The sequence below is a fragment of the Zootoca vivipara genome, chromosome 3 (genome assembly GCF_965207765.1).
Source record: "Zootoca vivipara chromosome 3, rZooViv2.hap1.1, whole genome shotgun sequence".
Classification (NCBI taxonomy): domain Eukaryota; kingdom Metazoa; phylum Chordata; class Lepidosauria; order Squamata; family Lacertidae; genus Zootoca; species Zootoca vivipara.
Window position 1 is genome coordinate 3547620 of NC_142586.1, and position 25166 is coordinate 3572785.

At 44.5% G+C, this 25166-nt stretch overlaps 1 protein-coding gene across 5 annotated transcripts in view; it reads left to right on the forward strand.

The window, feature by feature from the left end:
* The window catches only part of RUNX2 (RUNX family transcription factor 2), a 169325-nt gene that overhangs the window by 10291 nt on the left and 133868 nt on the right, over positions 1 to 25166 (forward strand). For all 5 annotated transcript variants that reach the window (XM_035110304.3, XM_060272336.2, XM_088667085.1 and 2 more), the window contains exons 2-3: positions 9564 to 9720; positions 20032 to 20136. In XM_035110304.3, the coding sequence (XP_034966195.2) occupies positions 9564 to 9720; positions 20032 to 20136 (262 nt within the window). The remainder of the gene's footprint in view (positions 1 to 9563; positions 9721 to 20031; positions 20137 to 25166) is intronic.

Sequence of the window (25166 nt, forward strand, 5' to 3'; positions counted from 1 at the left end):
CTGAGCAGGTTCAGACCCCATTAGCTTTTTGGGGGGGTCCCTCCTTGGGATTTTTCCTCCCAATTTTTTTTTGTAATGCAGGAAACCGATGTGTTTCCTCTGAGTCAGCAGGCTCCTACTTCCTGTTCATAGACACTGCCATTTGGAGCATCCTCCTCTGAAGTTCTGAAACCGACTATAAGAGTTTAATACAGGCACCCCCAAACTTCGGCCCTCCAGATGTTTTGGACTACAATTCCCATCATCCCTGATCACTGGCCCTGTTAGCTAGGGATCATGGGAGTTGTAGGCCAAAACATCTGGAGGGCCGAAGTTTGGGGGTGCCTGGTTTAATACATATGATAACTCAACAAGCACACTGGGCCACAGTTAGAATATTGCTGTCCTGGACTCATTTGGGAGGAAGGCAATATATAAATTTAATAATTAAATAAATGCAGTCAGTTTGCTCCTGTTGCTGTTCTGGTACCGGGAGATAAGGCACGGCTTGGCTAAGCATTATGTGCAAAGCTAGGCTCCAAACAAATTACAATGTAACCAGGGGCTGTTCTTTGCTTCCTGCTTGTGGTTTGAAAGGGGGAGACAAACCATACATGTAGCACTAAGCCAAGCCATGGCTTAGCTCCAGGTCGCACAACTGCAACGTTGTGGCTGTGCACTAGCACGCTTACTCGGCCTTTGCATCTGTACCAGGTCATGGTGGTTTGCAAGATGACACCTTTAACACACGTGCCCTGCAGGCTGCTTTGCCTTTAAAACCACTGAACCTTGTTTGCACCCTTGCAACTTCATTCACCACTTAGATTCAGGCTGCCTGACTGTGATTATTTCTTATTTCAATAACTAGCTGGCCCGGCCACATGTTGCTATGGGTCATCCCTGTGACTCCCCCCCACCCTGTCCCGATCCATGACGTATCCCACCCCTCCTCCCTCCAACCCCCTGGCTCATCCCTGTGTTTTGGTAGGATACCCTTCCCTCTGTTTTCCCCGGGGAGTGTTCTCCCCTCCCCCCTGTATCTCCATACATTGGCCCCTGCGCACGCATCGTGAACATTTTTATATATTTAGATTTAAAATTTTTGAAATAAGAACATGAGAAGCAGAAGTTATTATTGTTTAATTTTATTTTTGGGGTTGTCATTTATTTTGGTGGGTATTGTATGATTTGGGCGTTGTTGTGTGTTTTGGGAGGTTTTTTGTGTTTTTTCTAATTTTCTAATTTTGGAGTAGGGGACCCAGAGAACTACTTTAATAATCCCGACCGGGGGACGGGAATCAAATAGCAAAGACCCACAGCCCCGTAGCAACAGAAGGCGAGTTCCGAAGCGCCTGAGCTGTTCGGTTCCATTAAAAACCCAGGAAGTGGCAAGGGGAAGGTAGGAGATTGTAAATCAAGGGGGGGGGATTGGCCACTGCAAATTTACAAGGACTTAAACTGGGGAGGGAAAGTGCATGGTTGTTGTTTTTTTAAAGACGCAGAGGCTTGCAATTAGTCATAGTATAAAGCAGGCATCCCCAAACTGCGGCCCTCCAGATGTTTTGGCCTACAACTCCCATGATCCCTAGCTAACAGGACCAGTGGTCGGGGAGGATGGGAATTGTAGTCCAAAACATCTAGAGAGCCGAAGTTTGGGGATGCCTCTTATAAAGCCTAGGTTAAAAGGGGCACAACTGCCCTTACTTAAGATGGCCACCGGAGCCTCGCATGTGACACAATGCCTGCTAAATTTTAAAGTAAAAACCCCTTGCCGTGCCCCCAAGTGCGTTACTGTGGGTTATCCCCCCCTCGGGCCTAGTGGGGGCCTGGCGGCCTGGCAGGGGCCTACATAAAACAAAGGTTGTGCTGCGGCCTGCGATCTAGATGCTCGCCCTCTCCCCCCCGGGCCTAGTGGGGGCCTGGCAGGGGCCTACATAAAACAACGGCCGCGCTGTAGCCTGCGATCCAGGCGCTCGCCCTCTCTCCCCCGGGCCTAGTGGGGGCCTGGCAGCCTGGCAGGGGCCTAGGGGTCTAGTAATGGCTGCCTTGGTGGTTTCAGTTGCTTGGTTGATGATGTCATTATTTGGCACTGCCCTTCAGAGCTTTTGCTGGTGACAGCATGCAATCTGCCTTTCTATTGGATGCTGCTGGAGTCTTCAGAGCTTTTGCTGGTGATGTCTAATTTGTGCGCCACTTTTTTGCGTTTAATCACTATTTAAGGTATGAAAGCTGTGCTTTTTTGGAATTTTTTAAATGCCAGATCCCTCACTGATGGGCAAGGTACGCTTTGTCCTAATTTGATGCAATTTGGTTCAGCGGTTACGGAGAAAGGCTGTGACCTCTGTGCACGCAGTGTCTACATTTTTTTATATATAGATGGGCACAACCCTTCTAGAACTTTCCTGCATACAAACTCCAGTGTAAGGAGAAGCTGTAAGCGGATTGTGTCTTCAATTTCTATGCTAGCAAATAAACATTCAGACTAATGACTGATTCAACATATTGGGCACTGATTCCCTCTATGTCTAATGTGGATTTCTTTCATGTTAATTATTTTGGGCCTCATCTGAATTGATTCTAGGATATTTAATATTGAATCCATTTATGCCAATGCGAGTTTTGTATTGGAATTACGGATTCTCAGAGGTGTGTGGTGTGGCTGAAACACAGACATAGGCATGAATAAATTAAACTCAAAGCAGAACTGAAAACAAATTCACCTCCAGATACATGTATAGGTTAATAATCACTACTGGAGTCATCTGGGGTTTTGCTTCTCAGCACACTTTGCAATGATATTGTAGTCTGCTTTTAATCAGCTACTAGGGATGGGGAAATCTGCATATTTCTAGAGTGTTTTTAAAAGTATTAATTGGAGATCAAAATTATTTAATCATGTGATAAGGGTATTGTTATGGTATTGTTGAATGCAGAGGAATGGTGGGAGAAACCAGCTTGGATCTCACCAAAGGAGGAAGGCTAAGAGCCTGGGAGGTGGGGATGTTGATGAGTGGTCAGAGGTGGAAGAGGGAGGAGATTGGGAGGAGGTGTTGGAAGCTGTAGACGTAACAGGGGTTTAGGGAGCTGGGAGAGTCTGTGGCAGAGAGAAGTCCAGAATCAGAGGCTGAAGCTGAAGCAGGTGGGTTGGAGGAGGGAGGCCAAAGGGCAGAAATGAATCAGGCCAGATGAAGAGTCGCAGGTGCTTCCTCCTCCTGCTGCTGCAACCAGCTCCCCTCCCTTCTTGTCTCCCAGAACTAGAAGAGGGATGAAATGGGTGGAGGAGAGGTAGGCTGCACACAGACATAGTTTCTGATTGCTTGGAAAAGGCTCTGCAGAGGAGGGGACTTAGACGGTTGTGAGAAGGTGGGGACTTTCAGTCTCAGCAACTGATTCATGGGTTCAGACCTGCTGGGGATGAGCTGCTGTGCTCATAAGGCACGGTTGTCAAACCCAAGGCCCGCGGGCCAAATGCGGCCCGCCAGACCTTGTCATGCGGCCCGCGCAGGCCCAGAGCGATGAAATGGAAGAGGCGCTGGACAGCCCGCCCGCCGCCGCCGGCAGGGCTGTCTCTGGGCCCGGGCTGGGGAAGGAGGACGACGCGGGAGGCGATCCTCCTCTGAGGCCGACGCTGCTCAGCAGGAAGGAAGGGGCGGCGCCCAGAGGCGCCCGCAGTTTCTAATTGGCTGCAGGAGATTCCTGCAGCCAATTAGAAGCTGCGGGTGCCCCTGGGCGCCGCCCCCTCCTTCCCGCTGAGCAGCAGCGGCCTCAGAGGAGGATCCCTCCTGCGTCGTCCTCCTCCCCCAGCCCGGGCCCAGAGACGGCCCTGCAGGCGGCACTGGGCGGCCTGGCCAGCGCTGCTCAGCGGGAAGGAAGGGGTGGCGCCCAGAGGCTCCTGCAGCCAATCAGAAGCTGCGGGCGCCTCTGGGCGCCGCCCCTTCCAGCACGGCTTCTGATTGGCCACAGAAATCTCCTGCAGCCAATCAGAAGCTGCGCAAAGAGCAAGAGAAGTTTCCCATCCCTCGCGCTTTCACTAGCTTTGCGGGCCTCGCGCGCCCAGATTTGCTCCCCTCCACCTCGCTCAACTCCAGGAACATTCAATTCTGCCCAAACAACCTTGCAAAGCAAGCCCGCTTTCCTTGCTCCCGGCTTCAAGGCCAGAGCGCGAGGGTTGCCTTTGTTGCCGCTCCAGGTTACACACAACAAACCCCCGGGGCCCAGAGCCGGCGCAGACCTTTTTCCTCGCGATTACGGTGGTCTTCTCTGTTCTCGGCGAGAATCCGTTTCCAGGCAGCGCGCCGAGCTAGAATGCAAAGCAAGTAGCTACTACTCCGGAGACCCCTCCCAGTTCTCGGCCCCTGCGGCTAACGGAATATTTTTAACTGTTTGAATAAACTCTGATCTTTCTCTGCGACGAGTCTGGGATGCCTAGCGGGAGAAGGCGATCATTGCCCTTCAGTTAGGCGGGGCAGAGAAGGCTTGAATTCTAGTCCTCAATCAGGACTAGGATTGTAGGAGCGACTGTTCTGAATGGAGGCGGGTTCCTAGTATAACTGGATTCTCCAAGGGCGTGGCTTGTCAATTATTTTTAAAATTGCTTTCTAAGCCCACCTCTTTAGGGTGCATATACCCAAGGTGAGTTACAGCAACTCACATGAAACACAACATTTAAATTCTAACATTTAAAATAGCAGTAAAAACATTAAAGCAGACAAAAAAAATATGTGGCAGACAAAAAAAATATTCCAGCACGGCTTCTGATTGGCCACAGAAATCTCCTGCAGCCAATCAGAAGCTGCAGGCGCCTCTGGGCGCCGCCCCTTCCCGCTGAGCGGCCGAGAGCGGGAAGGAAGCGGCAGCGGCATGGAGACTGCCTTCACCGCCCATGCCAATTAGCTACCTCCGCAAGGTAAAAAAGGGGAAGCCCCTTTTCTTTCTTCCCCCTTCCCCGAAGCTGCTGGCGTGTGTGTGTGCGTGTGTCAGGCCCCGTTTCTTCGGCTTCAAGAGGTTGGATAGGAATCTGTCGTTGATGCTTTAGCTGAGATTCTTGCATTGCAGGGGGTTTGACTAGATTACCCTTGGGGTTCCTTCCAGCTTTACAACTGTATGATTTTATGCTCATTTAAATACCAGGGAAGCCACACATGTGATGTATCAACAGCAATCAAATGTGGGAGTTACAAAAGCATGGATGATGGTCTCCAAATCTTAGTACTGTACTGCAACTTGTATTGTTTAATGGTGGTTTTACGCAGACTTTTGTACTGGTGCTGCTTTCATATTGATTGTATTTAGTTGTTAATTGCATCTGTGTTTTATTGTTTCTAATTTGCAAACTGCCCAGGGAACATGGTTAATTAGGAGGTATATAAATGCCACAGATATCTGAATCAATAAAGCAATGAAAATATGGAGTTGATAACTGCACTTGTGCCTTTGGCTATTATCTGGCAGCAAGCCATGGCCCTAGAGAATGCTAGCCTGTAAAAAAATATTCACAAATTGGAGCAAATAATATCCATGCATCTTTATTAATTTATGATAATAAAGAGTGGACACATAGTCCTACAGATACAATCGGCCCTTTGAGGGTGACCAAACTGCTGATGCGGCCCCCGATGAATTTGAGTTTGACACCCCTGTCATAAGGCATAGCTGCCAAGTTATCCCTTTTTTAAAGGGATTTTCCCTTATGCTGAATAGGCTTCCTCGCGAGAAAAGGGAAAACTTGGCAGCTATGTCATAAGGCCTGACACTCAGCTAAGTCTATTAAGATTGTGCTTTAGCTACTAAACAGTTTGTTTTACTGCTGGCTCGCTCTTTGATGTGTATCTAAAATTGAATATATTGTAATAGATCAATGGTGCTAAAAGTTTAGGTTTAGTAAATATTAGGATTTAATTAGAACTTGTATTAGAAGGGGATTATGTAACAGGTTTGAGTTGTTTAATTAGTGTTTATGTGTTCAGACTGTGTGCCAGACTCTTGAGAATGTAATCAAGATCCATGTGTATTGGAATGTGTGGACCTCCTTCTGAGCATCAGCATGTGAAGAGTTAATTAGAATCATAGAATCATAGAATCATAGAATCATAGTTGGAAGAGACCACAAGGGCCATCCAGTCCAACCCCCTGCCAAGCAGGAAACACCATCAAAGCATTCCTGACAGATGGCTGTCAAGCCTCTGCTTAAAGACCTCCAAAGAAGGAGACTCCACCACACTCCTTGGCAGCAAATTCCACTGCCGAACAGCTCTTACTGTCAGGAAGTTCTTCCTAATGTTTAGGTGGAATTTTCTTTCTTGTAGTTTGAATCCGTTGCTCCGTGTCCGCTTCTCTGGAGCAGCAGAAAACAACCTTTCTCCCTCCTCTATATGACATCCTTTTATATATTTGAACATGGTTATCATATCACCCCTTAACCTTCTCTTCTCCAGGCTAAACATACCCAGCTCCCTAAGCCGTTCCTCATAAGGCATCGTTTCCAGGCCTTTGACCATTTTGGTTGCCCTCTTCTGGACACGTTCCAGCTTATCAGTATCCCTCTTGAACTGTGGTGCCCAGAACTGGACACAGTACTCCAGGTGAGGTCTGACCAGAGCAGAATACAGTGGTACTATTACTTCCCTTGATCTAGATGCTATACTCCTATTGATGCAGCCCAGAATTGCATTGGCTTTTTTAGCTGCTGCATCACACTGCTGACTCATGTCAAGTTTGTGGTCTACCAAGACTCCTAGATCCTTTTCACATGTACTGCTCTCAAGCCAGGTGTCTCCCATCCTGTATTTGTGCCTTTCATTTTTTTTTGCCCAAGTGTAGTACTTTACATTTCTCCTTGTTAAAATTCATCTTGTTTGCTTTGGCCCAGTTGTCTAATCTGTTAAGGTCATTCTGAAGTGTGATCCTGTCCTCTGGGGTGTTAGCCACCCCTCCCAATTTGGTGTCATCTGCAAACTTGCTCAGGATGCCCTCAAGCCCATCATCCAAGTCATTGATAAAGATGTTGAACAAGACTGGGCCCAAGACAGAACCCTGTGGCACCCCACTAGTCACTACTCTCCAGGATGAGGAGGAGCCATTGATGAGCACCCTTTGGGTTCGGTCAGTAAGCCAGTTACAAATCCACTGAATGGTAGCATTGTCTAGCCCACATTTTACCAGCTTCTTTACAAGAATATCATGGGGCACCTTGTCAAAGGCCTTGCTGAAATCAAGATAGGCTACATCCACAGCGTTCCCTTCATCTACCAGGCTTGTAATTCTGTCAAAAAATGAGATCAGATTAGTCTGACATGACTTATTTTTCAGGAACCCATGCTGACTTTTAGTGATCACAGAGTTTCTTTCTAGGTGCTCACAGACTGTTTGCTTAATGATCTGCTCTAGAATCTTTCCTGGTATTGATGTCAGGCTGACTGGGCGGTAATTGTTTGGGTCCTCTCTTTTCCCCTTTTTGAAAATATGGACAACATTTGCCCTCCTCCAGTCTGCTGGAACTTCGCCTGTTCTCCAGGAATTTTCAAAGATTATTGCCAGTGGTTCTGAAATCACCTCTGCCAGTTCTTTTAATACTCTTGGATGTAGTTCATCTGGCCCTGGAGACTTGAATACATCTAAACTAGCCAAGTAGTCTTGTACTACCTCCTTACTTATTCTGGGCTGTGTTTCCCCTGCTGAATCATCTGCTCCATATTCTTCAGGTCGGGCGTTGTTTTCTTTCTTGGAGAAGACTGAGGCAAAGAAGGCATTGAGGAGTTCTGCCCTTTCTCTGTCCCCTGTTTGCATTTCACCATCTTCTCCTCTGAGTGACCCCACTGTTTCCTTGTTTTTCCTTTTGCTACGGACATACCCATAAAAGCCCTTTTTGTTGCTTTTAACCTCTCTGGCGAGCCTGAGTTCATTCTGTTAACCTAGATAAATGTCCCAAGTGTGTACCAGCCTTCAATCTTAGTCAACCAACAAGTATTGATGAAGTCAGGGAGACGCCTTTGTTAGGGGATTAACCATTGGTACTTCAAAGCATCAAAAGAACTGACCATTAGAAGCCAAATGAATAAAAGAGGCTTAATTTATAGGAACAGCAGGGTTAGGAGAGATGCCTTGGACTTGAACACTTCTGAGGGGGAAAAGCCCCTCATGAGGTCTGGACTCCATGTAAACTCAAGTGTAAATAAGTGAATAAATCATATTTCTTAAAGCCACAACAATCCCCACCACATCGTTTGAACCCATTAATTGGTCCTTGTCTCTTGAAGTCCTTGTCTCATGAGCACTGGAAATTAAATGTGGCTCATTGTCTAAGTACTAGCGTTTCAAATATTTGAATATGGCTGTTTCAATTGCCTCTTAATAATCTTTTCTCCAGACTAAAGATACCAAACTTCTTAAACCTTTCTAGGGCCCTTGCCACCTTGGTTGCCTTACTTTGGGCACATTCCAGTCTGTCAATGTCCTATCTTAAACTGAGGTATTTAGTACTGGACACAGGGTTCTTGTTGAAGTCTGACCAAAGCAGAATAAAGTGGCCCCTCGCTTTCTGCCATTTGTACACTGTCCCTCTGTTGATGCACCTTTTTCGCTGCTGCTTTGCACTGCTGACTCATGTTTAGCTTGTGGTCTACTAAAAGCCCCAGATCTTTTTCACATGCACTACTTTTGAGCCAGGAGTCACCCATTCTATTTTTGGATCTGAATCTTCCTGCCTAAATGCAGAGCTTTTCATTCATATCTGTTGAAATTCATTTTGTTCTGGCCCAATTCAAAATCATTTTGGGTCTTGTTTCTTCTTTCTTCTGAAATATTCACTATCCTACGCACGGTGTCACCTGCAAATTTGATTAGCACCCCCTCCATTCCATCATCCAAATTATTTATAAAGATGCTTACCATTACCAGGTCTGGGACACAACCCTGTGACACCTCACTTGTTACTTCTCTCCTGGTTGATGCGAACAGGTGGTTAACACACCCGGAATAATTTGCCAACCGGCTAAGACTGCACTTATGAATGGTCCATATTTTACCAGCTTGTCATCAAGACTACCATTGTGGTCCTTGCTGAAAGCCTTACTGAAGTCAAAATATACTATGTCTACAGCATTTCCCCGAAGGCTAGTAACTCTTTCAAAGGAAGGAAAACAGGTCAATCTGGCATGACATGCTGGTTCTTAGCGATCAGTCTCTGGATGCCCCACCCCCAATGCACATGGATGGACTGGTTAATTATCTGTTCTATAACTTTTCCAGGTTGGCCCTGCTGCAACTCTAGTTGGCTCTGTTTCTGACCACCCATGTATTGGAGGGATCTGTAATTTGGAGTGGGGGGGGGCGCATATGGCCTTCCTCCATCTTGCTGTGGATGCCAGATTCCACATATGGAAGGGAGTCTACATGTATAGAGCTTGCTTTCCACTATAGACATTGACCCTCAACACAAGGAAGGGGGGCTCACACACCACAGTGAGAGATAATGCTGGTGTTTGTGATTATTGTCTGCATGGTTTGCATGTCCCAATTCATCTCAAAATTCATAGGTGGGTTTGAGATTGAAGCCACATAACTCTATTGTGTCTTTATTGCCATAGGTGGTGGCTTTAGGAGAAGTCCCTGATGGCACAGTGGTCACAGTCATGGCTGGGAATGATGAAAATTATTCTGCAGAGCTGAGGAATGCCTCTGCTGTAATGAAGAATCAAGTGGCACGGTTTAATGACCTGAGATTCGTTGGCAGAAGCGGAAGAGGTACATCATTTTATTATTATGCATTTATTCCATCAACAAATATAAAGTCCCAATTTGAAAATGATTCCACACTAAAATAATGATTATTTTGTAAACAAATCATGCTCAGCCTTCCATTTGTAAGATAAATACTGGTTTACAAAATTCTGTATTTTTTCAGACTAAGTTGCCATTCTAGGGTACAAAGCACACATGCCCCATTCAAACTACTTGTTTTTATGATATCTGAATTTTGGGAAGAAATATTTCAAAATAGTTCTAATTTTGGTTCCAACAAATGGGTGGTAGTAAAGAAGCATGAAAGGGATGCGGGTGGCGCTGTGGGTTAAACCGCAGAGCCTAGGGCTTGCCAATCAGAAGGTCGGTGGTTCGAATCCCTGCAATGGGGTGAGCTCCCGTTGCTCAGTCCCAGCTCCTGCCCACCTAGCAGTTCGAAAGCACGTCAAAGTGCAAGTAGATAAATAGGTACCGCTCCAAGTAGGAAGGTAAATGGTGTTTCCGTGCGCTGCTCTGGTTCGCCAGAAGTGGCTTTGTCATGCTGGCCACATGACCTGGAAGCTGTACGCCGGATCCCTCGGCCAATAACGCTGCAACCCCAGGGTCGGTCACGATTGGATCTAATGGTCAGGGGTCCCTTTACCTTTACCTTACAGAGGCATGGAGGAATTTCTGTTGTGGAATAGAGGCAAATGAAGTTCACTTTAAAGTTATGGTATTGAGAAAAAGAATACATTTCATCTTAGCTATGCAGCCAAGTCCTCAGCATATTTATCTGAGTTCTCTCTCAAGTAAGCATGCAAAGGATTCTGAGATTCTAGTCTTTATAGTGAAGCAGCTGCTCAGGCTTTTGTAGGAAGCATTTCAATATGATGCTGCCTAGTTCCAGGATTAGGTTGGATGTTTGTAAATGAAGCCCCCTAGTTAAAAAACAACAATGCTTTAGCAATCCAAACCAAAATCCCCTTGAATTTTAATTTCACCTGTAAATAAGCTCGGGCCATTTCCATCCTTTCTTCTTTCTCTACAATATATCTTCCAGCAGCAGTGATGGAGAGGCCTGCCCCAAAGCCTTGCCAGCAAAAGGTTTCCACCATAAAGAGACTTGGGAAATACAATTTGCTGTGACTTTGAGGTCCTTTGCTAAAGGTCCAGAAGCACAGATAAACTACAATTCCCAGGGAACCTCCTGCTGGTAATGCTTTTATGCCTGATAAAGAGCCAGGTAATAGCTCTCCTCGCTGTCCTCTCTCTACTCCATTGCTAGTAATGGAAGTTTTAGGCCAAAGGAAGGGAGAAGGGGTACCTATAAGAGAGGGAGAGCACCTGCATGGAAAGCTGGGCGTACTGAGTAGTATTGGAATACTAAACAGCATCCTACAGACAAGAATAGGGACACAATTGTTCTCATTCCAGAGACATCACCCATCACCCTGACATGATGCTGATACCTCTAACGTCAGCAGCAACGGTGTATGAAGCAGCAGGCTGTGGGCTGTGTGTTGTTGTATTCAAGAGTGTGCATTGTCTTGTATGTGTGTCTAAAAGCAAGATGCATCTCTCCTTCCTGAGAGATTTCATTGCTAGGGACCTGGGAAGGGGGCTGAACACTGAATAGCAACCTTACATATTAATAAAAATGAAAATAAAAAAACAAGGCAACTCCAAAAGCTAAAAATAGAGATAGTGATTTTCCGAGACCAGGAAATGGAGGATGTTCAGCTACAAAAGGACAGTTGAAGACAAGGGTGCCAACTTGAATAAAATATTGGGGAGGCCCAGGTAAGCCCTGCCCCACATAATTGATCACAAGGTGTGGAGGACACACCCCATTTAAATGGCACTGTCCATCAAATGGCCTGCCTCCTCAAATATTGAATTGGGTGGCGGGAACAAAGGGACCTTGGCCCCTAGGAGTTGGCTCCTATGGTCAAAGAGTGGAATGGCCCAAAAATTTCTGAAATTTTAGGTCACCTCTCAGAAAAATGCATGAGTTTCCTCCAAGCCCATTCCAAACTGAGGTGGGGAGATTTTGCTTATATCTAGATTTATGTTATTTTTATTCAGCATTGGGTCTGTCTGATCCAGTGCGTACTGAGACTGAAAAGCTGTTGTACGTTTCAATGAACATTGGATCAGGTTCCATAATAACAATAGAAAGACTGAAAAGAATTTCCACTGAAAATCCCTGTAACGGCTTCAAAATTGAAAATAGTGACTAAATAGATGTTTGAAACAATGATGATTTACATTTTTTTAAAAATACAGAAATCCCCAAAGCAAAATATGTTTGCTAGCTATATGAGGTTTAAGTAAGTCAGAATATATTAATTTGTTCAATATTTTGTCAGTTGTAGCATAAGCAACAACTTACGCCACGCTAAATCCTTGGCATCCTGATGTGATGCTAGCCGGGCAGAGCTGGATGATCCATCCCATTTCTTTCTCAGGCAGGAAAAACCAAAAAGCCTTTTGCCAGATTCTTGCTTGTTCTGCTATTAGGAGTTGTGGACCTACCCAAGAAGTCTTAGTATGGGAAAGAAGGGTTTGACAACAGACTCATTCTGATTTTTACTCTAGGAGATAGCACCATGTGGTCTTCTTGTGCCTTCCTTAAAGCACCAGTGAAGGATGAAAGCAAATGAGCTTCATTTGCACCCCCCCCAAATTAATACACAGATCAGAACATAGAATCATAGAATTATAGAACATATGTAGTTTTCTTTGGATTGTGCATTCCTCCTAATTTTGTGATACAGTTCTTGGCTCAAAAGTATACCAGAATGCCTAAAGAATGAATATTTTAGGATAAACTATGTTTAGAAATACATTCATTGAGATGAAATAAGCATTAAAATATTTAAATACTTAGATAAGTGGAGAAGTCCACATATACTGGTGCTGAAATGGGGTGGAACTGACTTGGAAATGAGTCCATGCAAAATTTACCCTGGCTGGGCAAAGACTGACGCTTCCATTCCCTCCAGCCAGGCAAGGCTGCTGCTTCAGCACAGGCGTTGGGGTCTTTTGGGCCAGGGCCATCTTGAGCATATCTGGCGCCGTGGTGTAAAGATCCCTCCAGTGGCCCCCCCCCCATTTCCCAGAGCGGCTGTCTGGCAGGCGCGGCAGCGCGTCGCGGTGCCCCCCTGGCGGCCTGGCGCCTTGCGCCCCCCAGCCTTGCCTTAGAGCTGGCCCTGCTTTGGGCACCTTCGCCCCAGTGCTCCATGCCGCCCGCTCTTGCTCTGTGGTGCCCTATAGAACAGAGGAGGAGCCTCTTAACTTACCTCCTCATTTAAAAACAAAACAAAACAAGTTATGCAAAAATAGGAACCAGGCTTTTCTGAGGCATATAATTGACATAAATGCAAATCTGAGAACAAAAGGTGCTGCCATTGAATTGGGAGAGAGGCCAGAATCACAGTTCTGGCAACTGCTTCAATGGTTTCAGTCAGAGGGGTCATTGTTACTATCTTAACCATTTGTAAACCGCCCTGAGACCTGAGGGTATAGATAAATTACATAAATTAAATAAATTAAATAAAAAACTGGTAAAAGTTATTTAGCAAGGGCTGTTCCCAGTGAATGGTTTTTTTATTTTAGGAATGTGGCCAATCAGGTAATCTTTTAAATCTATTTCAATGCTGTATAATAAAGAACACTTATATTGCACAGATAATTTGATAAAAAATATTTTCCCCTTTCTTATTTTAATGTATTGTTTTAAAATTCTGTTTTGTTTTTATGTTGATTGATTGAGCTTGAAGTTTTTTTGGCATCTATTTCAAGATAGCCCACAACAGAAGTACAGTAGTTACAGCACAAGACTGGTGTAACAGAAATCTGATGTAGCATTTGTCTGCTCTAAAACTCATTTGAAACCTATGATATACGGTACATTTATTAAACAGTAGGAAATGAAGTAAGTATATAAAAAAATCACAGTGAGTCTCCCTCACTCTTACCTCCCATGGATGAGAAGCTTTCTGTGATCAATGAGTAAAATCTACGAAAAGTGATAGTGTATTTTACAAACTCTCAACATATTTATTTAAGAAACTTCAAAGGATAACAAAGGGTATGTGCAAAGTTTTACTATATTGGCTTTCCAAGTTTTGGCTACTTTCCCAAATAACAATTTTTATATTAAAGAAAGAAAGAAAGAAAGAAAGGGGGGGCGGGAGAGACAGACTTAACTGCTTGCAGACTTTTCACGCATGGAAGATGAAGAAAGCTTCTTTTGATGAAGTGTAATTATGTCCAAACAGAGCTGACCCCCTCCTCCTATATTTCTTATGATCTTAACGGAAGAAAGTAGGGTTTTTCCTTTGAAGCAGCCGAGATTTCGTAGAGGATCTGAAATGCTAGCTCCATTCTGCTGCCAGAGGCATGATGGAGAAATTGGTCCAGACTTGTCTCTCAGACACAGAGCAGAGAGCTTGAAAGAAAAAGTTATCATTAATGATGGATTTTTATAGCACTGCTTAAAATAGAAGGAAAGGAAACAGTAGTAGTAAACAGGAGCTCATGTGCTATAAACAGCATGAATGTTCTGGGCTAAGTAGACATTTCTATTTATTGGAGCAGGGCAGGTAACAATATGAAACACATGTGTAATATGAAAATGAAAATAAGGCAAAATAAAACATGAGCTAGAACTTCACATGCAGTTGAAAACTTTGCCCTGGCAACCAAAGATCACTCAAAAGCTTTGCAATACTTCCAGAAAAGAACCAGCTACATGCAAGGATCCAAGGGCAGTGCACTCTACAGCCTTTGGGCAGCCCCAAAGACTCCTGTCTACAGACTATTTCAGCTTCATTATCTAATCTAGTTAGGGAGGTCTGCCCAACTGTTCCCTACTCCACGTTCCTGTTGCCACTACAGCTTTGTCTCAGCTGCATGATGTGGCCCTCTGAATGCTGCACTGGAGGCAAGGAGTGAAAGAAAGTACCGTAGATAGGGATGGGGAGAAGCAGATTCCACGTGCCCCTCTTCTTTTTACCAGGGGACTCAGTCCAGGAGCAGCGGGGAGTTGCAAATTGCCACTTTGATTGAACCACGCTTGATAAGGAATGGTTGAAGGAGCCGGGTCTCTTTAGCCTGGAAAAGAGGAGACTGAGAGGATATATGATAGGTCTCTTCAAATATCTAAAGGGCTGTCACATGGTAGAGAGAGTAAGCTTGTTTTCTCCTGCTCTGGAGGGCAGGACTCAAACCCATGGCTTCAAGTTCTCTCTCTGTGCTGGAGTTCCAACTACACCCAGATGTGTTAATGACAAAGAATGCCCAGTTTGGGGATACACTTAACCAGGCACCCCCAAACTGCGGCCCTCCAGATGTTTTGGCCTACAACTCCCATGATCCCTAGCTAACAGGACCAGTGGTCAGGGATGGTGGGAATTGTAGTCCAAAACATCTGGAGGGCCAAGGTTTGGGGATGCCTGCACTAAAGGAAGGGGTACCAGATGACTTCTGAGCCAGAAAGGTTCATAAAAAGAACACTAAAATTAGTAATTAGCTACCAGAAGTAAACTTCAAGGGCACAGAGGAACCAGTAAAAAGAATGTGAAAAGGAGCTGATGGGGAGAGAATCTGGTCAGGATCTAGCAAAAGTCAGGCATTTTTAAAGTTGCAGTGATTTTACTGAGAGAGATTTAAGCAAATACTTTATGCTGCTCAGAGGCAAGTCCCATGGAAGTCAATGGAGCTGACTTCCAAGTAAGTGGGGTTAGTATTGTGCCTTTAGTGACTCAAATTGGACTAAAAAGAGCTCTGCTTTGGGCTGGATCATGACTGTTATCTTCTGCATGACTAAAGATCTTCATAAAACACAGAGTTTTCTCTGATATAATGAGAAATAAAGTTGGCAAATGTGTATACTAATATTTCTTATGATTTTGCAGAATGTATCAAAACACACCAGGCACCTTAATATTTTATATTTAAGGCTTTGCTAGAGGTATTTTTGCATTTTAGACCCATCACTGCTCTTTTTTAACCCCAACACTCTTTCATTTATGTGAGCAAAGCCAGGTTCCTGAATTCCAAGCCAAATTTATTAGCAGTCTTTTAAAAAAGATGTCCAGCTAAAGCAGGGGTCAGCAAACTTTTTCAGCAGGGGGCCGGTCCACTGTCCCTCAGACCTTGTGGGGGGCCAGACTATATTTTGAAAAAAAATATGAACACATTCCTATGCCCCACAAATAACTCAGAGATGCATTTTAAATAAAAGGACACATTCTACTCATGTAAAAACATGCTGATTCCCGGATTGTCTGCAGGCCGGATTTAGAAGGCGATTGGGCCGGATCCGGCCCCTGGGCCTTAGTTTGGGGACAGAGCTAAAGTATATTCCCACTTTTCATTATGTGTCTTTTGAGTACAATATCAGAATAAGAAGATCAGCATTTAAGATGGTGCCGGGAGCTTTCAGTTAGGATACAGAGAATGCAGCATTGTTTTTAAAATGTTTTGGGCAGGATCAGTCCCCTCAACCCCCACCCCAGCTATATGAACTCCTTTTTCCCCCCAAGCCTTGTACAGCAATTTGTGACAAAAATATTGTTTGGTTTAAATCAGTTCTGGCTAGCCAGGATAGAAAAAGAGGTTAGGACAAGCTGATGGGAGTTTCCCTTTTCTCTTCTTGGGCATAAGGAGGCTTATCTGGAGGCAGCACACTCAAGGAAGGAATTTAAAAATGGCACCCTTGATTCTCCTGTAAAGAAAATAGTAGGGGGATGGGGGATAATGGCAGGGCTGATGGCAAGGAAAAGAACTTGGCAGGAGAGGCTGGTCTGGCAGCTTAGTTTACTGGTAAATAGAGCAAACCCCTCTCCTAAAAATCCACTGAAGGTTTTGCTGGCATCCTAATTTAGTGGTAGCAGTGAAACCTACCTCTGGACACAGGGCCGTCTCAAGCAGGTCGGGCGCCCTGGCGCTGAGATCACTCCAGCGCCCCCGCTCTCGAAGCGCACAGCACGGCTTCTGCGCGGCTTTGTCGCGCAGCGCTGGCCCGGTGCCCCACGCCACCGGGAGTGCACCTAGAGCCGGGCCTGCCTGGACAGCAGGGGTCGTTCTTACTAGCCAAGATCAAGGACTTGCTTGCCTCTGGCATGTTGAAGAGTGTGTTGTTGGAAGCTGAAAATTTAAAATAAGGAATTAAATAAAACACCACAAATAACATCAATCACAAACCAGTGGTCAACAATAAGGTTAGCCATGTCCAAAGGCTGATCCGTTGAAAAATGGAATAGTTAAGATTAAAACAATAACTGTTTCTCCTCCAGCTTCTCAGAGCATGTAGCTTAGTGATAGGTCACCTCTGCGCAAGTGTTCCATTTCTGTCTACCACCATGATGTAATGAGCGAAATAAATATTATTTGTGTTCTAAATCACAGATTTCCCTGCAAATGCTGTGTCCTAGTACTGGGATAGAAATGTTTTATTCCCTTGAAAGATTTACAGTCATATTCATTCTCTCTCTCCTCTCTATGAATATATGTCCAAGATGTTCTGAAGCCCATGTCTGTTAACGAATGCTGTAGGTCTGAAGCAAGTTTAGAGAGGTGGATTGTAAAGGAAAGCTTGCTTACTAGAGTTGGCAGCAACAGACCTGTTCTGTTTTATTTACGTACCCTAATACGAAATGAACACACAGACACACATATGTGCGGTTGCTTTGTATTAGACTTTGAAAGACTGTACAGTATTAAGTTTTGTGCTGCTACATATTGTTTAAGAGTTGGGTTTTGATTTAATACTGACAAGGCAGAATGGGAGGGAGAGGAAAAGAGCGACCGTTTAAAGAGAAAAAGACCTTTTTAAGATTCTTGTAAAAGACAGCCTAAATGAGCCATAGGCATGAGATTGCTGACTGCTTTATTGAGTCACTGTTGCCCGCCCACTTTTTCCTGTCTTGAAACAGTTTGCAGTTTTGACTATCTGAAATGATTAACAGTTGCACATCTAAGTGATTAGAGCAGTAAGTGACTCTGCAGAACAGAGAGAGACCACAGTCTTGCATGACTGAATGTGTATTCAGATCCTGTCCCCTCTTCTTTCTCCCTTTCTAAATAGTTTTGTCTTCTTGATAGTTGCAAGCATAGCTGCCAAGTTTTCCCTTTTCTCGCGAGGAAGCCTATTCAGCATAAGGGAAAATCCCTTAAAAAAAGGGATAACTTGGCAGCTATGGTTGCAAGGTTGCATTGCATTGCATGCTACCTTGCAGTTGTGAAATAGATCACATTTTATACATGCAAAGCGACTTCACACTGGATAGGTATTAAGGAAAGAAAGAAGGAAAGAAGGAAAGAAGGAAAGAAGGAAAGAAGGAAAGAAGGAAAGAAGGAAAGAAGGAAAGAAAGAAAGAAAGAAAGAAAGAAAGAAAGAAAGAAAGAAAGAAAGAAGAGTTCTATAGATTGTTCCAGTAATGATGATATCATATTATGACTACAGGCATATTAAAAGCACGAGACACTAGCTCCCTGTTTGATGGCTCCCGGAGCAATATTTATTCTTTTCACATACTGTATTGTAATGGACTAAAACAAATTAAATAATGAAACAATGTGATGTAAAATAGCATAAAATTCATTTCAGCTGCACAGTACAATGAACAGTAATTCTACTCAAGAGAATAGTTTTACACTGGTGTAAATGCTTGAGTGGAACTTGGCATTCTGATCGGAGTAAGTTATTGCAGTTCAATTAGCGCTGGCCATGACCTTACTACACTGAATCACATGCCTTGTTCCATGTTCAGAAAGACGTAAGTCAGGACTTGTGGGAATAAATATGCTAATGTTTAGTGTTACTCAGCCCCTCTGCATAAGAACCCCAAGCAATGCTTGTTCTTGTTCCTCTTAAAAGCAGAGCCACTGGTGAAAAGAGAGCCTTGGCTGCTCAACTGTTCAGCAGCTTCCTTGCCTACATCCCCCTCTCTCCTGCTTGCTCTATCCTCACAATTGGATTGAATTATAAAAATGGGGGGGGGCTGCCTTTGGTGTTCCTTGAGTCTGTCAACTACCTTCCATACTGAGAAAAAAAACCTCTTTCTTGCCTTGTGGTTTGCAATTTTAGTGCCATGATCAGGCAGCACCAAACATCATATTACACCTTTCTGCTTCATTAGGAGACATCTTTTTTCTATTTCTTTTCCCACTGGGATTCCCCCCATGGAGCTCCTTTTCCTGGTCTTGTTCAGGCTACGACAAACCTTTTCTCTATTGTTAGCTTCTTGGGGCAGGGGCTCGCTAGTTGTTTAGGTTATTTTGCAGAACAGTGTTGAACGTACCTTGTATACGGTACTATGCTATGTAAAAGAAATGATGTTTGCCCCATATCTGAAGTGTTCCTGTTTATATTCCTAGCTTATCTTTGTAAGAGACCCTGTTACGTGAGCCAAAACTTTCCTGTCACACTCAGGAAACACCCAGAGGACTCTAGTTTCAGCTGTCCTCTCCTCTGATAGGTATGAGGGCTAGCATGCCCTCCAACATTTCTCAGGTGAAAATAGGGACATCCTAAGGAAAAGCGGGACAGCTTCTGTAAATCTGGGACTGTCCTTGTAATATAGGGCCACTTGGAGGGTCTGGGGTAGTGCTCGCTGACCTTGGGTACCATAGTTGGCAGAGCCGCTGCTGGACTAGTAGGTGACTTCTAAGACTCATCCCAGGCGTGTGTCTCAGGGGATACCCAAACCTCCCTTTCTCTGCTCAGCTCCTCTTATGCTAGTTGTGTATTATGTTGCTGAATGCTGCTGTCTGGACATTACTCCCTCAAAGCAGTAATGGGCATAAAGCCTGCTGATTGACATTCATTGCAAAGAAGAAGAAGAAGAAGCCTGTTATAATTTCTCCACTATTATTTCACCATCTGATATTTATTTTTTTTTAATAAAAAAAAAGAGTTCCAAATGTTAGCGTGAAACCACAGCAGCATAATGTTTCCTTGTTCCACTGGGGCTTTGAGTTTGATGATACTGTAATTGGGTTCAGTAGCAGCCAGCATGACGGGGCCAAGGCACCTCCTTGACCTCCTGGCAAGAGCATCACTGCTGCTCAGTGGGAAGGAGGCAGAGGTGCAAGGGGGATGCAAATGCACAGTTGGCTTCCTTGGTGCTTCCCCAGTGCCTCAACCTCACTACTCCTAGCACCCCTGTGGGACCCACCTGCCAGAAGGTCAGGTAAGTGCCTCAATCCCACCAGGCCATCTTCTGCTGACTGGGATTCTGAGTGCTGTAGATGGTTTCTCAAGCCACCATATTTTTATACTCATTCTTTTCCCCTTCCCCTTGTTTTCACTGTTCCTTACAGGGAAGAGTTTTACCTTGACAATAACAGTCCTTACGAATCCCCCCCAAGTGGCTACGTATCACAGAGCTATCAAGGTGACCGTGGATGGACCCAGAGAACCAAGGAGTAAGTACGCTGTTCCCTGCTTGTGATCTGGAGTCTGGTGTTCTTCATTTGTGGAAGTAAATGGCTGCCATCACCTTCAGTGTATGATACTGTTTCTTCATCTCATATTCCAAGCCCGGTTGTCTGTCTTGCGGAGACCTCGCTGCAATTTAGGCGAATTGTTCCAAGTTTGGAGCATAGGTGGCCCATCCAGTAATGGGACTTCAGAGGACTTCATTGGAAGCTCATGGTGCTCAGGCTGAATCCTTGCATCATTCAAGCAATGTGTTTTCCTCCTGGAATCTGGGCTGTTTGGGTGAAGTGACACCCACATGGTTCTGGCCAATTTTATCCATGCCCACTTTCCCTTTGTTAGGGGTTTTCCTAGCTTGGTTGTAATTTGCCCATATTGCGTGGACACTGCTTTGCAAAATGCTGAGGAGAGAGAGAGAGAGAGAGAGAGAGAGAGAGAGAGAGAGAGAGAGAGAATGTGTGTGTGTGTGTGTGTAAACTAGGTCCCCATAGTCTGTTTTAAGGCAAGTCCAATATTTTGAGAACCCAAGACTTCAGTCGCCTGGGCCCTTTTGTGATAATGTCCCTGTGGCCTAGAAGGACTGGCACTGAAGGTCAGGCAGGTCTCACCCCCTGCTTAATTCAGTAAGACCAGGAAGCAAGGGTTCTTACTTTGCATCTCATTAATGAGGTGTGAATTGTTCAAGATTAAGTCTTTATAGGGTTGTGTTAATGTGATTGCAATTACTTAGAGACCTCTTCAGATGCCATTTTCTAGAACCTGAGCAAAAATGCTCACTGTTTTGTAAAGGAAAAAAACCATTCAGATATGTGGAATGTGGCACAAACATCATTGTATGCTTCTGAATACATTTTCCCCATTACAGGCAATTATTTTTACTCTTCTACTAGTTAATTATGTCATATATAATTAGATTTTCTTAGTACGGTACAGAATCCAGCTTTAATAGTGGAATCATGATAGAGCCCTTGGGAATAAAGAACATGGCAATATACTGTAATAGAACTAGAAACCTTTAATTGAAGCTTAGGAATTGTCTGCACTCAGATGATCTTTCCTGCCTTCATACAGCTGAGTTTTATGACACCAAGTATGAGTGTTGGGAACCAAGGACTCCTAAGTTGCTCCCCACCACAACTGCCAGCTGTCATGAGCTGGCTTTGTCAGAGTCTCTCATTACATCTGAATTTGGGAATGATAGCTTAATCCCAGCTGAAGAAAGAAAACAATGAGGCATGCTCCTATGTGTAAAATGAAGAAGTCATTTGCGATGTGAGCAGCCCTGGCTCAGCTGCCAAAGAATGACACAGTGGGAATGAGGAACAGGACAGTATCCTTCAGGCATCCAGGTGAATCTCAGTTAACTAACCAGAATGAGAAGCCAGGCTTATTATTCTGGTTGCTAACTGTCGTTAAGGCAGACTTCCTTGGTTCAGATAAAATGGGGAGCTCTGGTTTAACATAATCTGGGACTGAAGTGCCAAGCCAATGCAGAAAGGGAAAGAGGGACTGCCGTGGAGCGGGGCAAGGCAAGGCAAGGCAAGGATGTTTGGCCCTAATATTTGTCCCGAATTGGAATTACTGAAGGATACTGACATTTAATTGTATTAAGAATTTAATGATTATTTGAAGAGTAATCACATTAATATCAGATAAATGCTTCTGATGGAAGCATCTTACTCATTTATTTGCCTTTTATTAGTAATTGCTGATGAAACTTTGACAGGGGTGCAAATTCTTCATGTTTCCCTCTGATTAACAATGGAGAAATATTGGGAGCTCTTCTGTTCTTGAACTATATGGAATTTGCCTGCGTGTGTTGAAGACTGTTTTCACCTTGTATCAGAGAAGCCTCCTGTCTTTCTCATTGCTGTTCTTGAAAAAGGCCCTTTTCTGTTTTGCAACTGCTAGCACTTAGTGAGTTTGAAAGCATTTTGTCCTTTGTGAAACACTGACAAGTTTCTACATCTGGATTTAATTTGGTTCTTCCCATTTGGAAGTCTGCAGCACTGTGCTGATATACCTTTGAAACAGGAAATTTCCAAACAGGCAGACAATATTTAAGTGTACCCAAAAAAAACAGATTTGTGCCTAAATTTGCCCATCAGCACAACATATGAATGCTTAGCAAGCAGCAAGCATTTCAGTAGCAAGAACATCCATGTATGAAATTTTGCTACGGTAGTGCACCTAGGTCCCATTATCCAAGCACTTGTAGGAAAATTCACTTATCCAAACACAAGGAATTAGTACCCAAGCCTCGCTATACACACCACAGATTTAGATATCCAAACAGCTGGATCTGTGTGTAAACAAATAAGCAGGCTTAAACAAACCTTATTCTTTGTGTTCTATTGGTTTGAGGTACTGTAGTCATTTTGCCAGAAACCAGGGGTGGGAAGGAGGTGAGATCAGAGAATTAAGATAACGTTTTTCCTTCCTTATTAGCCTTTTGCAAGGTTTCAGAGGGTTTCCCTGGGTTTTGCTTTTGTCTGTCATTTGGAGATCAGAATTCTGTGGTTGGGAACACAATAGAAATATTCTCATAGGAATCGATGGAAATAATTTACTTAATATGCAAACACTTGCTTAACAAACGATTTTCTGAGAACACATTGTGTTCTGATAGTGAGACCTGCATGTAATAATACATGGCAAGTAGCCCCTGTCCTGTTCCCAAAGGGTTAGAATGAAAATTAAACATGGCTGCCATATGGGGGCATGGGGACACACAGTCAAAGAGAATACAGTCATGGTGAAGCTTTTGCCATAACTGTATTCCTGCACGTGAAGACAGGCTCTGGCAGATTGAGCAGATGAGACCAAGAGGGGGTCCAATGGCCAATAAAGCAGGTTCTGCACATGCTGTAGATGGAAGTAAGGGGCAAATGGGGGTTGTCAGTCTGGGAATGTAACCCATGCAGGAGAAGGAAAACTCTGATCCTAAACCTCTGCTGCCTTGCAGGATGTCTTGGGGAGAAGAAAAGGCTAAGGAGTAAACCCTAGACAAATCTGCAGTACAGTCCCTAAGGCAGCTGCATGGTGCCTTGGGGCAGTCAAGCTGGAACCAAATGTGTTGCTCTGCTTTCCTATTAGACAACATCCGTGAGTCAGAGAGGGGGATTTTATCATCTGGGCAGCCCAGGACCTCCAGACACACTGCCCAGGCTTGTGCCCCAGGAGAGGTCACTTTGACCACTCTAATGCAGCGGTTTTGCTTCACCACTGGAGATGCATCAAGTATTTTGATGTTTTGGAGGCCAAAAACATCAAAATACTTAAGATACTTTGCCTTTTGGGGAGAGGAGGGATTCTTTAACATCCACTCAAACTAATTGTTCGGTACTATTTGCAAAAGAATAACTTCTAAAGACGACTTGGTCTCAGATGAACCTACCATAGGAAAAGATGCATCCTGGTTGCTAGGGGGAAAGGGAATGCCAAGGACTAGAAAATAACACAGAAGTGGTGGTGTTGTTGTTTAGTCATTTAGTCGTGTCCGACTCTTCGTGACCCCATGGACTAGAGCATGCCAGGCACTCCTGTCTTCCACTGCCTCCCGCAGTTTGGTCAAACTCATGTTCGTAGCTTCGAGAACACTGTCCAACCATCTCATCCTCTGTCGTCCCCTTCTCCTTGTGCCCTCAATCTTTCCCAACATCGGGGTCTTTTCTAGGGAGTCTTCTCTTCTCATGAGGTGGCCAAAGTATTGGAGCCTCAGCTTCACGATCTGTCCTTCCAGTGAGCACTCAGGGCTGATTTCCTTCAGAATGGATAGGTTTGATCTTCTTGCAGTCCATGGGACTCTCAAGAGTCTCCTCCAGCACCATAATTCAAAAGCATCAATTCTTCGGCGATCAGCCTTCTTTATGGTCCAGCTCTCACTTCCATACATCACTACTTGGAAAACCATAGCTTTAACTATACGGACCTTTGTCGGCAAGGTGATGTCTCTGCTTTTTAAGATGCTGTCTAGGTTTGTCATTGCTTTTCTCCCAAGAAGCAGGCGTCTTTTAATTTCGTGACTACTGTCACCATCTGCAGTGATCAAGGAGCCCAAGAAAGTAAAATCTCTCACTGCCTCCATTTCTCCCCCTTCTATTTGCCAGGAGGTGATGAGACCAGTGGCCATGATCTTAGTTTTTTTGACGTTGAGCCTCAGACCATATTTTGCGCTTTCACCCTCATTAAAAGGTTCTTTAATTCCTCCTCACTTTCTGCCATCAAGGTTGTGTCATCAGCATATCTGAGGTTGTTGATATTTCTTCCGGCAATCTTAATTCCTGCTTGGGATTCATCCAGTACAGCCTTTCGCATGATGAATTCTGCATATAAGTTAAATAAGCAGGGAGACAATATACAACCTTGTCGTACAGAAAAATAATCGATTAAACATTAAAAGCCTCCCTAAATAGGGCTGCCTTCAGATGTCCTCTAAAAGTCTGGTAGTTATTTTTCTTTTTGACATCTGGTGGGAGGGCTTTCCACAGGGCGGGTGCCACTACCGAGAAGGCCCTCTGCCTGGTTCCCTGTAACTTGGCTTCTCGCAGCGAGGGAACTGCCAGAAGGCCCTCGGCACTGGACCTCAGTGTCCCGGCAGAGTGATGGAGGTGGAGACGCTCCTTCAGGCATACTGGACCGAGGCTGTTTAGGGCTTTAAAGGTCAGCACCAACACTTTGAATTGTGCTCGGAAACATACTGGGATCCAATGCAGGTCTTTCAAGACCGGTGTTATGTGGTCTCGGTCCCAGTCACCAGTCTAGCTGCCGCATTCTGGATTAATTGTAGTTTCCGGGTCACCTTCAAAGGTAGCCCCACATAGAGCGCATTGCAGTAGTCCAAGTGAGAGATAACTAGAGCATGCACCACTCTTGCGAGACAGTCTGCAGGCAGGTAGGGTCTCAGCCTGCATACCAGTACAGCTTTTGCCACTCTTTTGTTGACTATGATGGCCACTCCATTTCTTCTACGGGATTCTTGCCCACAGTAGTAGATATGATAGTCACCCGAACTGAA